Genomic DNA, 13,243 nt, shown 5'->3' on the forward strand with positions numbered 1-13,243 from the left:
GGTATTTTTGGGTTTATGAAAAATTGGACGGGGACAAGATCTTCGAGTTAGAAGGACCCGGGTTTTATACGGGGTTTGACCTAACTGTGTCCTCGGGCACAACCATCCCGACCCGTAAAATCAGGTTTATACCTTTCCAAATTTCGTGCCCCTCTCGATCTATCCTTCCCTCACTTTTTAATCGATCCTCGCCCTTCTTGTTCTTCTCGATCGATGCCCTAGAATAGAAGGCGATCCTTTTCCTCTCCTTCTCTCCTTTTCTCTATCCTCGTCTTCCTTCCTGTCCCTCTCTTTCTCGGCCAAAACCCTAGCGTGGATTCCTTTAGCACCATCGCCGAGCGGAAATCCGTCGACTGGGGCCCGATTCTAGGGTTTATTCTGGGGTTCCAGGCTCCGATCAGCTGAACTGTTGCCGGCTATGAGGAGTTCCTTGCAGAAGGATCTCGCCGTCTACGATTTCAACGAAGAGGAGGAGGCTGTGGAGGCGGCGTCCGGGAAGTTCGCGGCCAGAATCCAGTCCAGGTTGAAGGAAGCAGACACCAAGTATCAGTTCCTTGAGGCCTGTATGCTCTTTCCCACTCGAAACCCGTAACCCTAATTTCGACTTTAATCAGTTCATTCTGTTGCTTAATTACGTTTCTGAACCGTTTTGCGAATCCGGAGACCATAGGTGTTGTGTGTTTTTATGATTCGAGTGACCAATTGCAGTTAGAAAGGGAAGTTTATGGTTTCTTTCTGTTTAAAACGTTATTTTTCCTAGTATGTTGGTAGAACTGTGTGAGTCAACATGGCAAACTCTCTGGTATGTGCTAAACAGTGTGTTTATCAATTGCACCATCAAAAATCTAGGTTTTCGGTTGGACAGCTTTTATACTTTTGTCTTATGGATAATTTGGAGTCGACAAACTAGAAAAACCTGATCCTTCACACAGTAAAATTTGGCCCCTGACACATCCTTACAAGCATTGATGTGCTGGATGTTGACCTCTTTTAAATCTGTTTATGAGTCCCCAGTATTTTGGCTTTCCATTGTTGAGGAATTTCATGCAATTTGTGCAAGTGACCTGTGCATCGGAGACATGATGATGTTCATTGTATGGGTACTTGGGGTCAACTTTGGATGAGATGGAAATTCGGCCTGTTTTATGAGGGATTATTACTACTACATCTCATGTTTGGAGTTACATTGTAAGTACCTCATAGATCTATCTACCAAAGATTATCTCTAGCAAGTCAAAGTGTTAGAGCCATAGTGATTTGCCTTTCCAAATAAAGAAATTTTGTTTTCTTATATGATTTTTGGCTTTATACTTTTGGAGGAATGAAGGGAAGATCCATCTACTGAAATTATCCATGTCCAAACACTTGGGAACACCTCCCATGTTTCAAACTGAAAAGTTCTTGAACTTAGAAGGAATGCTGCTAATAGGTTATTGCCTAGCTCAATTTATTATTGTTTAGAACTCACTTTTTTCTTAATCAACTTTGTCAATTTCATTATTTACTACAAAATAATACAAAGGCCCATTGAGGGTTTGTTTGGATAGAGGAGTATATTCTAGTAACTTTTGACATTTTTGAATAATATCGTAACAGGTATCCAATATTAAAAGAGGAAAAAAATCTTATTGTCATTTTTGAAGAACTACCTCTTGTAGAGGCCACTTTATAGGTGAACGAAATTCTGTCGAGGGCATTTCATATCCATTCTCTTTCAGACTCCATCTATTAAATTCTTGTATAAGAAGTTCCCTTAGGTTCCCTCGTCTCCTTCCCTATATCTTCCTCTCCGTCGTCCCTATCTCCTCGCCCAAATAACATGAGAAACAATCCACCTCCATTCGCTTCTAGCTTGGGTAGCTTTCTTCTACTCCATTTGTTGCTAGTTTGCATGCCTCATGCTAGTGGCTTTATCATTGGCTGCTTATCTATCCTTAAGCTCTCTTTTAGCCATCTTCGATGACAACTCCTTTGTTATATCTTCCATAGCCACCGCTTATATATTCTCATCTTTTTCATCCCTTTTGGACCACCTTATCTTTTGAAATAACCACTAGTGCCCCACCTGTCACCATGTCTAGCACCCATGATATTTACCTCCAATCTTTTTCGTTGCCCTTGACCTGGATTCATTTTCTTTTTATATATTTTCTTCTCAAACATGCATTTGACAAATCCATATGCTAGTGTTAATATAATTTATAACTTACTAATTGTTTATAAGTAAAATTATAGATTCATGATATTATATGTTTTACATTGCTAGATATTATAATATAAGTAATATAATGAATCATTAAAATATTATGATAGCTCTGATATAATATACTACGTTAATGTTACAACATGAGTATAATATATCATTGCTATAATTTGTGTCAATATTTTTATTATGATAATTTTTTAATGTTTAGCTGGAAATTTAGGCTAATACAGGGCTCACTCAATTAGCAGAAGAGCTGAATTTTGGCTTGAAAAATAAATGAGCTAAATGTGAGAATTGCCCAATCCGCTCATGTTCAACTCAGTAATGCTATTTTTTCTAACCGTTTATTATTGATGTTTTTGTATAATCACATATTTTAGTTGGCCGATATGTTTGTTAGTATGCATTTTAACTACTATTTTGGGAAATCAGGCAACAACTTATGTTGTGCTCCCTAGATCTTAACTCTTAACTCTTGGATTCTTGATCCTTTATACTCAATTTGGAAACATGATGGGACTCTTGGGGGTAACACTTCTGTACTGGTGCCTCCCCTTCTGTATCAGGCATACCTACTAGAAGCAAACTGATACTTGGTACAATGGGCGTACCGTGTGTTGTTATGCCAAACCGACTCGATATTATAGCAACATGGTACTTGTATAGTATTGCGAACCTTGCTTATTATTACAATGCATTACAAATAATGGCAGAACCTATTGTTGGTGACAATGTTTATTATGTCTATATATATATGTATTAACATACTCTCATGGTAATATTTAACATGCTATAAAAACATGATGTTAATATTTGTAATGATAATATCAATAGAATGTTAATGATACACTATGGTCCATTACATATTATTATATGAAAATATTGTGCTATGCTAAAAATGTAATTACTATTATCAAATATAATATTAAGTTCATTTGTTGCTAAGGGGAAGTTTTGGATTTAACAAAATTTAAATGAGGACAAAATCAGCAAGATGCACTATTTCAATCCAGAGTTCTTGTGAAATTGGGGGTTTGAACAAATTGGGTATAACTATTTTGACTTGCGAGTGATGTTTCCGGCTCTGTCCCGGCTATATAGGGAGGATAAATTGGGGGTTTACTCCTGTTCAAATTGAGCATGAACTCTCGATCTATCTTCCCTGCCCTAAATTTTTGTTCTTCATCTTCTCAATCAATGTTGATCATGTCCTATCCTCTCCCCTCTATTCTTCTCCAGTCTTTTCTTTAACCCTCTCATGCATGGCCTCATCCTTTGTTTCTTGACCAAATCCTTAGAAACCCCCCTTCTTGGACGCCACCACCTTTGGTGAGTGGAGATCCATTGTCCAAGCTCATTTCTTGGGCTTATTCTAGGTTTTCCAGGCTTGGATCAGCTGAATTCTCACCCATGATGAAGAGTTCCTCAGAGAAGGATCTCCCCATCTCCTATTTACTGAAACCTTTCCTTGAACCATGCTTCATAATCAATTCCATCTTTATGGTGTGAGGGTTCTTTTTCGGTGTTTCTGTGCTTTCAATTTTGTTCAATGGTCTTTTTTAGCAAGTTTATGGTAAATATAATTTTGGATAATATACAATTTTCATCATGAAATAGAATATGTTATCATTGGTGTTGTAACCCTCAATTATAAATCCTTCACAAATCTCCGAACCTTCTTAGAGCGGATTCTTGACTAGAGAATACTCCCTTAGCAGAATGCTGTAGTAGGTGCCTATGATTTTTTAGTTTTGATATTTAGTTATGATGCAATACTCATCATCTCAAAGATTGGCTGTCTCTGGTGATCATGCGTTATAATCATGTGGTTTAGAGGTCTCCATCTGTCAATCATTTACCAACTTCATTTGTTACATATGTGGCAAGACTGAATTCTTACAAGGCAATGCTTGATTGTCATCTTTAGTAAAATATTAAGGGGATTCTTTGTGTTGCACTTCTAGTTTGAGCATCTTGGGTCCTTTATGGACTCTTCTCATTTGATGTTCATGTAATATATATTTTCTGTCAATTATTTATTGTACTCCAACCTGATTTTTTGGCACTTTTATTCGATGCACTATGTTTTGGCTCTCTGCCTATTAGTTGGGTAGTTTTATGATGATCACTAGAAGCAAACAGTTATTGAAATTTCTTAATTTATCTAATTCTGTTTTTCTTTGAAAAAATGAACTTTGTTTTAGCCGATGATTTATCAGTAAATTTGCTGCTTCCCGCTCATTTCATACTTTTATCTTTGTTGCAGTCCACTCAGGTTTGAATTTAAAGCGAACAGATGTGTCTACTGTTTGTATAGATTTGCATGAAAGAGAGAATGCCCAAGAGTCATGTATTGTAGAGACACCTCAAACAAATCTGGCTTCTATTGATGGGAAAACCGAGTTGGATGAATTTATGGCATCTTCAACAAGTTGTGAAGAGAATGGTCATATGTACAAAGATGAAAATGAACCTGTAACTCTTACAAGAACTTCTAGTCTTACAATACCTTCTGTAGGCGACAAAGAATTCCCAGAGATTCCATCTGATGTATTCAATATTCTCAGTGAATTCATGGACCTGAATCTTTTGTGCTATTCTGGCTTTTTAATATTCTCATTAGGTTTTCATATTGAAATTTCTGTCAGGGAACAGCAGTTGATGTGATTTCAGATGATGAAGGGAGCTGGATGTCAGAATCTGAATCTCCATCAACTACAGTTTCTGATGTTGAGAATGAAGGTCAGCTTTTACTAATATAACTTCTGTTGTTATTGCTTAATACCTAGTTCATGACAACTTACTTTGTAATGTCAGGTTATTTAGAGCCCCCGTTCTCAGATAATTGTTGCACTACATATGGAGATATGGTAAGAATTTTTTTTCATGACTGTCATTCTGGGGCAATACACTGGTGAACTTTTATTGAACAAGATTCATTATAATATATTTGATATTTATTCCTGTTATCCTGGATTGGTATCCAGGACATGAGTAACTAAAGGTATTCCTGTTCTTTTTTAAAGTAGAAACACGAATTTCGATGCAGAAAAGATGGTTGGTTGCCCTGTTTTTATTCAAAAAAGTAACTTCCATTATTTTTGAAAAAAGTAGAAGTGAAAAATTCTCACTTCCACAATTTTTAGAAGTGACTTTTTAGGCTTCGTTCCACGTGTGCGTCTTGACTCCCCCCGACTCCTCATCTATTTGGTTTCCTTCTCAACTCCTTCCGATTCCTCAGCAACCTCCTGTTCCACCACCGCACTGCCTTCTGCTCGTCCGATGATGCCCTCTTCATCACCCCATGCATCCTCATCTCTGACCTTCGTGCTTCCCATGTTCCCCCTTCCATCATTGCTGACTTTCTTGTCCGCAACGCCCTCTGCCTCTTCGACACCTCCACTGAGACCTTCATCACCCACGTCCTCCGCTCCCTCTTCTGTTCCTCTGCCCTCGTCTGTGCCTTTTCCAACTGCCCTCATGCAATGGTCGCTGGCTTCTCCAAGGCTGATCGCATCCTCAAGTGCCTCTTGGTCCGCCGCCTCCACCTCCGTCCCTGTTTACGAAACATGTTTTTTTAGTTTTGTTGTTAAAAAAAGTAGTGATTACCAAACATGTTTCTGTTGTCAGAAATCTGAAAAAAATGAAAACAGAATTCTTGTTTCTGAATTTTTTCAAAACAAAAAGTGATGGCGATGCCAAACACAGCCTAATTTTTTTTTTACAGAACTTTGAATATCCCTTTTACCCATATGCCCCGTAGGTTTGGAGTTAGAGTTGTTTCTAAATGCATATACTTCATGGTCTATCCTTTATCACTTCATTAGCCATGTTCCTTGATTTTGATATAACAATACCAGTAATAGTGGATAACACTTTTCCTTTTATCCATTGATGAAAAATGCACCACCCCATTTGAAGTTTCATATTTGACGTTTTCATTTCTTTTCTTCCTGCATGCTGCTAATTTCCATGACAAGGTGGTGGAACTCTGCCTTGCTAGTGTTACTGATGATTGTGAAGATGCCACTTCCAAGTTTCTATTTGTAAGATTCACAACATATACTAGAAATTAATTAAAATATAAAAATTGGGAAGGATCCTTGACAACACCTTACTAATTCTTTTTGCAAGCAATTTTTCACTAAAATTATACACCATTCTGCTTACTTACAGCCTAGGGAAACTACAACATACCACTGCACTTCCACAAATATCTAGGCAACTGTCAGAGATTTTTCATTGCCTAGACTTCCATATAACACTATCTGACATTCTGACTTATGGCATGAAAAATCCAGTGCAAATTTTAAGTGGTGAAATTCATCTGGATCGAACTGATGGGATCCATGGGTTTATCAACCCACCAAAACATAATTATCTGCAATACTAGAGAAAGTAGCTCGTGGAGATCCATCAGAGATAGGTGCACTATCACTTTAAGCTGATGAACTTAAACTGATGGAGCTCATCCTCTGTCTCTGATGGAACTCAGTGCTGACTACAGGCATTAAATCATTGTGTTCATCAGTCCATGGGTTTATCATCCCAAGTGGAAAGAAAAGGATAAAAGGAGAACTTTTGGGCGTGAACTTGACAGCTACACGAAGCAAGGGTGGAAAATGAAACTAACTTCAGTACTAGGAAAGTGACTGCTCTTCAATTGGTAGATAGTGGGAACAAAAATTGCCTATATAAAAATGAATGATGATAAATCTTATGATTCTTTTTCCACTGATTGTAGAATATCTGGATCCAGGATCACTGAGTCATATATTTTAATTATAGGGTTTTTTTTTCAAGTTAAAAGTGATATGGACGAAGTTGTGATAGTAGTGAGTTTTCAAAACAGATGCAATGCCGGATATAAAAGTCAACCTCTAGGCGGGCATGTTGAATTTATATATTGGAATGGGTTCTTGTAAGAGGAAAACTTAGATCCATTTTATAAGATGATGTAGTTCCAAAACGTGGAATTCAGTTTGTCAATCTTGAGGCATTCCGTCAAACCAAGGTTTGGTGCTATTTGTGGTGCAATAGCCCACTCCTTAGGTGTACCTGGTTTTGATGAAATACAGTTGCACTTGGCAATGTGACCTAGAAACAAAAAATTGGTATATGAGATGAAGTGATTTTTCTGCTCATTAGAGGTGCAGTTTTTTTTTCTTTGACTGATCAGCCAGGAGGCTATGCTTTTTTACTAGCTATACAGTCAGACTCTCTTACCCATCCTCTGTTTAAATCAGTCTGAACAAGCTGCATTAATTGAAATGCGTATATTGAATACTGTAGGCAAGAAATTATATTTGATGTTTGGTTATATGGAATTGAGGCATTTTAGGTTAGTTGAGGGTACAACTGTCATGCATCCTGGAAGTTCAAGTAGTACTGTGTCTGGTTTTGTGTTTGCTGGCATGCTGGACATTTGAGTGCTCTTGCCAAGTTTTTGGATAACGCTTGCCATGTAGGTTTGCCGAACTAGTACTAGAGGGCGTATTAGCTGGCGACTGGCTTGGCATGGTATGGGTCCTTATCGTATTGTTCTGGGGCGCATTGACACAAAGAAAACTGTAGAGAAGGGAAGAGACAGAGGGAGAGGGAGAGGGTGGGAGGGAGGAACGAAGAGGGGAGAGAGAGAGAGAGAGAGAGAGAGAGAGAGAGGACCATTGAGAGTGGTTAGGGGGGTGGCGCTCTCTCGAATATTCGGAGCCAAGGGAGATTTGAATTACGAGCGGGCTGTCTCGAATTCATAGCCCGAATTGTGCTGGTCCCCAATCGATCTGGTTTGGTATGCCCCGAACCGGCCATTCGTGATGGTTTGGGGAACCTTTCTTGCTATTCTTGATGGCATACCTTGTAGTTTGTAATGTAAATTACCATTGGTAGGATGTTTTATTGGGGGGCGCTCTCTCGAATATCCTGATCCAAGGGAGATTCGAATTACGAGCAGGCCATCTCGAATTAATAGCTTGAATTGTGCCAGTTCTTGATTGATCTGGTACGGTACGCCTCAAACTGGCCGTTCAACATGGTTCAGTGAACGTTGCTTGCTGTTCTTGATGGTGTACCTTGCAGTTTGTAATGAAAATTACCATTGCTAGGATGTTTTATTGTCATTTTTTTAATTGTGCTGTTAAATTTTCATTCTTATCTTTGATCGTATTGGTCATATATTCTAGTTGCTGATCTTATTGTTTTTTGGAACCTTTTCAGTTCTGTATATTCTTATTTGTTTTATTTCTTACCATCATTCAATATACTTGATTAATGCTCTTTTTTCGTGGCTTGCAGGTGGATGATGACATGAATGTCATAGTTTTCCCAGATTATGTTATATATAAGGACATGTTGTATGGAGAATCTCGGTTAACCTTCTTTGCAGATTGCATTAAGATCGAGTGTTCAGATGCCAGTGGAAATGAAAAACTTGTTTTAGAATGTGCAATTGCTGATATCATTTATATTCATCGCCAATGGAGCGGAAGTGTGGGTATTGCTGCTCCCTTTGATTTAGAAATCAAATTGGGTATTGCACCATAAGTAGTAGCTTTTGATTTTTGGTGATATAATCTTCTTATTATTATAGGTTGAAGCTGCTTTGGTTAAACTTCGTCTTAGAGCAACAGATGCTACTGGAATTGAGAAACCTCATAAGGATGGTGGTATGCCTGTTTTTTCGGAATATTTTCATTCCTGATTCCATCCGTTGGCAGTTCTTCTATCTTAAAATTGCCTTATTTATTTCGAATCACTTGTTTTATCATCTATGTAATTGCATCAACATCCTCCATGCCTTTTCCTCTTATGATTCTCATCAATTTGTGTTTGCAATTAAAATTTCAGTTTAGTGATAAGTGGACTTTTGTTTATCCAGATTGGACTATGTAGAGCTAACTGAGTCTACTTTTGCCTGTGACTGCTAAGCAGCTGATACGTTAAGTCCTAGCTAGTCAAACAACACGAATCCAAAATTTCTTTTCTTAAATATATGAAAATTCTCTTATCTTTTGTTATGTACTGTCTGTGAATGTTATGGCGCTTCAAGAATTCATATTTGACCACATTAGGTGAGAGGGGAAATTGCTATGTAGCTTGATCTGTAAGTTGTAATAGTATCACTGAATAACTGATTAATGTTAAAAGTCTATTGTTGCTTGTCTGGTTGCTTAACATGTTTAGTCCAAATAATTGTTTCAGTATGTTTCCTATGACTTTTCATTGTTCAGACTTTAGAGCATGTAAATTTGGTTTCCAAACGTTAGAAGAAGACTTTGAAAGAGGAGATTGAAAAGCTCACTCTGCTTCTAGTTACATCTGTGAAATTTCATAACATTGAGTGGTGGATGAGGAATAATGCCATTTGACTATTTATTTATGCTATCAGATTCTCTATATGGCTTCCTCTCCTAGGTGCTCTTGAGGAGCTTTCTTTAACATCTTATTAGGCTATTCTAGGCTTTGCCGAGATTGAAGCCTTAGTTTTGTTAACCTCATCAGATCAAGGTCCATCGAACTGGTACCAGGTGCTGTATCGGTCGATGACTAGTATGGTACGGTATTGGCTTGGTGCCATACCGTCTCATGGTATGGTATGACTATAGCTTATTGGTCATCTAACTAGTACTCCATTTTCTTTATTTTTTCGTTCTTTCAATCTTGTTGTTTTCAATTATTATTTGAATCAATGTGGTTGTTTAATTTAGGATTTTAATGTTGTTTTGATGTCTTTTTTTTGTCATCAAATGAATTTGAAGTATAATTAAAGTACATGTAATTGAATATACATATAATAAAATAATAGACTAAAAGTACAAAATATGTACTGACTTTTAAAATTTTGTAGTGCCTATGCCCCTCATAAATGTTGGTAACTCGGTCATAGTCCAAGCTTGAGATATTATACTAAGTTTCCAGATAATATGTCCTATATTTCTGCATCCCATAACTTGCATTTGCTGGATGGGCACCTTGATACCGGTTCTTTGTTTGATACTGGGCTGGCCATCAGAAGATCGCGGCAACCAAATTTGATCCATTAGTTGTTCGAGGCTATGGAGGGTAGTACACGAATATGATGCCTCCGACAAAGGATATCCATATGGATCATAGGTTGGATGTATGAAATAGGATTCGATGTACAATTCAGATTCAGATGTATCTAGGAATTCTACTCCACGTGCAAGATGATCTACAACAGTAGCGCCGTGTCTCAGATGACTTTGAGGGCCGGTCTCTTGTATGTAATGGTATCCTCGTGGGCTCTATCAGGTTGTGTATCGTGGTCTCTATCCTTTGTGGCATGGTTAAAGTGAGACTCGCTGATGAATTGAAGACCCTAAGACCGCGGGTCATATGCAGCCGTGCTATGTCCCTTATACCTCCTTAACCATCAGATGTATTGTCATTTGAACTATTATCGTCATCATCATTGGTGTCGTAAGATGATCTGGGCAATCGGTCATTTAAGGGCATACTAGTCTTCGAATAATAGTGAACAGGCTCCTCATTCACTCTTTCCAATGGAAATGCCATTCCCGTTCCTTTCCCTTTCTTGTTTTCCTGGGGAGCAACCTTCTTTCCTTGGATTTCCTTGCATGCCTGGCTCTTGAAGGTGGATTGACTGTGCCTACCATCTTGACTAGATTGGGTATTGTGATGGCCTCTTCTTAGCATCTCTCTGTCAAATCTTTGGGAGGATGTCTCAAAAACAGAGCCCTCCGACCTTTGTGGTTGCTGAGCTAGACGTGGCATGTGTCGTTTTGCCATTGTTTTGCATCCACTCTGGCCTCGCTTGCATAATGAAGTAGGTCACTGTACGTCAACTCCACTTCCTCTTTAGTGCACTTCAATATGATCCTCTGATTGTAATGAATGTATACCAAGTAGGGGCAATGCTTAACCCATTTAACTCATTTAACTTCATTTAACCCATTATAGGTTGGGTTAGGTTACCTATTTAATATTATGGTTAGATTTGAATTTAGATTTTTAACTTGCTTAATAAACAGGTTGTGCTAGGGTTGACATATTTTTGACCTAATTTGTACCCGATCTGACCCATATCTGGTTTGACCTGACCTGCTTGCAACCCCTAATACCAAGCCATTCAAGTGCTTCTGTGTGAGGTGGTTTCTCTGTTTGCTATGGATCAGGATAAAGATAGACCAATTGTGTTTATGAGCAACTAGAGGAGACTGTGCGAGAGACACTATTATGTTTGGTAAATTGTTCTGGTGTTGTTGGTCCTGAGCTGATCTAGGTAGATGATTCTTATGTCGTTAGAACACATTTGAACAGTATGATCATTTCCCTTCGACACAATAACATATGGATTGTCAATGCTTAGAGGAGTATGCATCATTGCTAGTAGCTGTTTTGAGTTTGACCAATGTTCAGAACCCAGTGGCAACTGCCATTATGGCCGTCACCACTTTCTGGTTCAATTGTAGCTCACCTACAGTTTGACCAACCAAAAGCTTTTGCTTTCTTAAATATCATCAAACATACGATTCCCAATGTACCAGTGCTCCCTTCAGAGATTTCTTCTGCCAGGTTCTCGAAGCCTCCATGTCCTGCTGCTTCCTCTCACCTCCCATCAGACTTCATGTCCTACCAGGTCTCACCGCTGCCTCCCACCAGGACTCACATGAGATCTCGCCTCGTACTGGCCCTCACTATCCCTCCCACCGATTCTTGTCACTTCACCACCTCAGCTCCTACGAGATCATGTCTTCCTGCCTCACTCCCACCAGTTCTTGCTGCCTTGTATCCGTTTCCACATGGTCATGTCCTCGCACCTCGGCTTCCATCAAATCTTGTTGCATCATCTCTGCTTCCACTGGATGTGGCCGGGTTTCATCTGACATCACCACAGATCAGTCCATGCTGCGCTGATCCCCACCAGATCTGACCACAATACTTTGATCCCACCATGAGATCTACCTAGTTCTCTTCACTCTTGCTGGTTATGGCTGCTGATCAAGTGACCTAGTCCACTGCTTCAATCGACCTTGCTAAAACTCTCTCTCTCTCTTTCTCTCTGTGTGTGTCAATATGTGTTTGTTTGTGTATGTATATTTGTTTATTGATTTTTGGTTCACTTGGATATGTCAAACTTGGTTCAATCAGGCGACTGAAATGGTTGAACCATCCAGGTCATTGGGTTGAACAGGTTTTACCAATTTTCAGGTTTTCATCTGACCCAAGCCATAAAGACTGGCAGGTGACGGGACAAATGGGTCAACCAGCATCTTAACCCTTTTTCTGAACACTGGTTTTGACTGTCAAAAATGATTCACTTTCCTTGCCAGCTACTTCTGAAAATGGCAATAAATCCTGAATATTCTGCAAGGTCAGCTAGTTTTATGTTCACAAACTATGTATGAATTGCAGTTATATACTGCATTTATTTGAGTAAAATATGTCTGACTGTAGCTCTATACTGTCGTCTTCGTTGTTTTCAATGCTTTGGACCATGTCTCTGAGTGCCAAAAATAGGTCTAGCAGGTTGTGTGTGAGCTAAGGCGTACTTTTCAAGCTGCACAAAGTTTAATTTTTTGAATTGATATCTTTAGGTACCTATTCTATGTTGCTCTTCAGATTGTAGTTCAAAGAAAATAGAATAAGTGAAAGAGCTGTCTCCATGCTTCATGTATGTTTCTGCATTTATGCACGTGCATATCCTGCAAGCATGGATTTCAAATGTAGTTAGTCAGGTAGGTCATTATATTATTAGTGCCTGTAAATCTATCTGAAGCCTGTCAATCATATCTACTCCATTTATTGCTGTTTTCCCATTTACTGGTTATCGCATTGTTTTTTCACTAATGCTAACCTCTCTCTCTCTCTCTCTCTGTCCCTCTCTCCTGTTTTGCTCTTTTTGATGAGTTGACTAACATGATCTTTTCAAATTGAAATTATTTGTAGATGTGAAAATAATATTTGCTGTCGCTGATATGCGTTGGTTTGAGAAGGAGCAGAAAATCAAGAATCTGGCAGAGAGATATGGAGATATATGGAATGTTCTTCCTAAGTAAG

The 13,243-nt window shown here is 38.6% G+C and overlaps 1 protein-coding gene across 6 annotated transcripts in view; it reads left to right on the forward strand.

Moving 5' to 3' along the window:
- The first annotated feature begins 66 nt into the window (after window positions 1-66).
- Window positions 67-13,243, forward strand: part of LOC103696967 (putative ubiquitin-like-specific protease 2A) — a 38,341-nt gene continuing 25,164 nt past the window's right edge. For 2 of the 6 annotated variants that reach the window (XM_039129548.2, XM_039129550.2), the window contains exons 1-7: window positions 67-563; window positions 4,473-4,756; window positions 4,855-4,948; window positions 5,024-5,076; window positions 8,498-8,692; window positions 8,793-8,868; window positions 13,133-13,238. In XM_039129548.2, the coding sequence (XP_038985476.2) occupies window positions 419-563; window positions 4,473-4,756; window positions 4,855-4,948; window positions 5,024-5,076; window positions 8,498-8,692; window positions 8,793-8,868; window positions 13,133-13,238 (953 nt within the window). In that variant the 5' untranslated portion in view covers window positions 67-418. Of the gene's footprint in view, window positions 564-4,472; window positions 4,773-4,854; window positions 4,949-5,023; window positions 5,077-8,497; window positions 8,693-8,792; window positions 8,869-13,132; window positions 13,239-13,243 lie in introns of those variants that run through there. The other 4 variants (XM_039129549.2, XM_088721277.1, XM_088721276.1 and 1 more) reach the window with 3 other exon arrangements.

This window comes from Phoenix dactylifera, chromosome 5 (genome assembly GCF_051530095.1).
Source record: "Phoenix dactylifera cultivar Ajwa chromosome 5, Ajwa_hap1_PhDact_Kaust_v1.1, whole genome shotgun sequence".
NCBI lineage: Eukaryota > Viridiplantae > Streptophyta > Magnoliopsida > Arecales > Arecaceae > Phoenix > Phoenix dactylifera.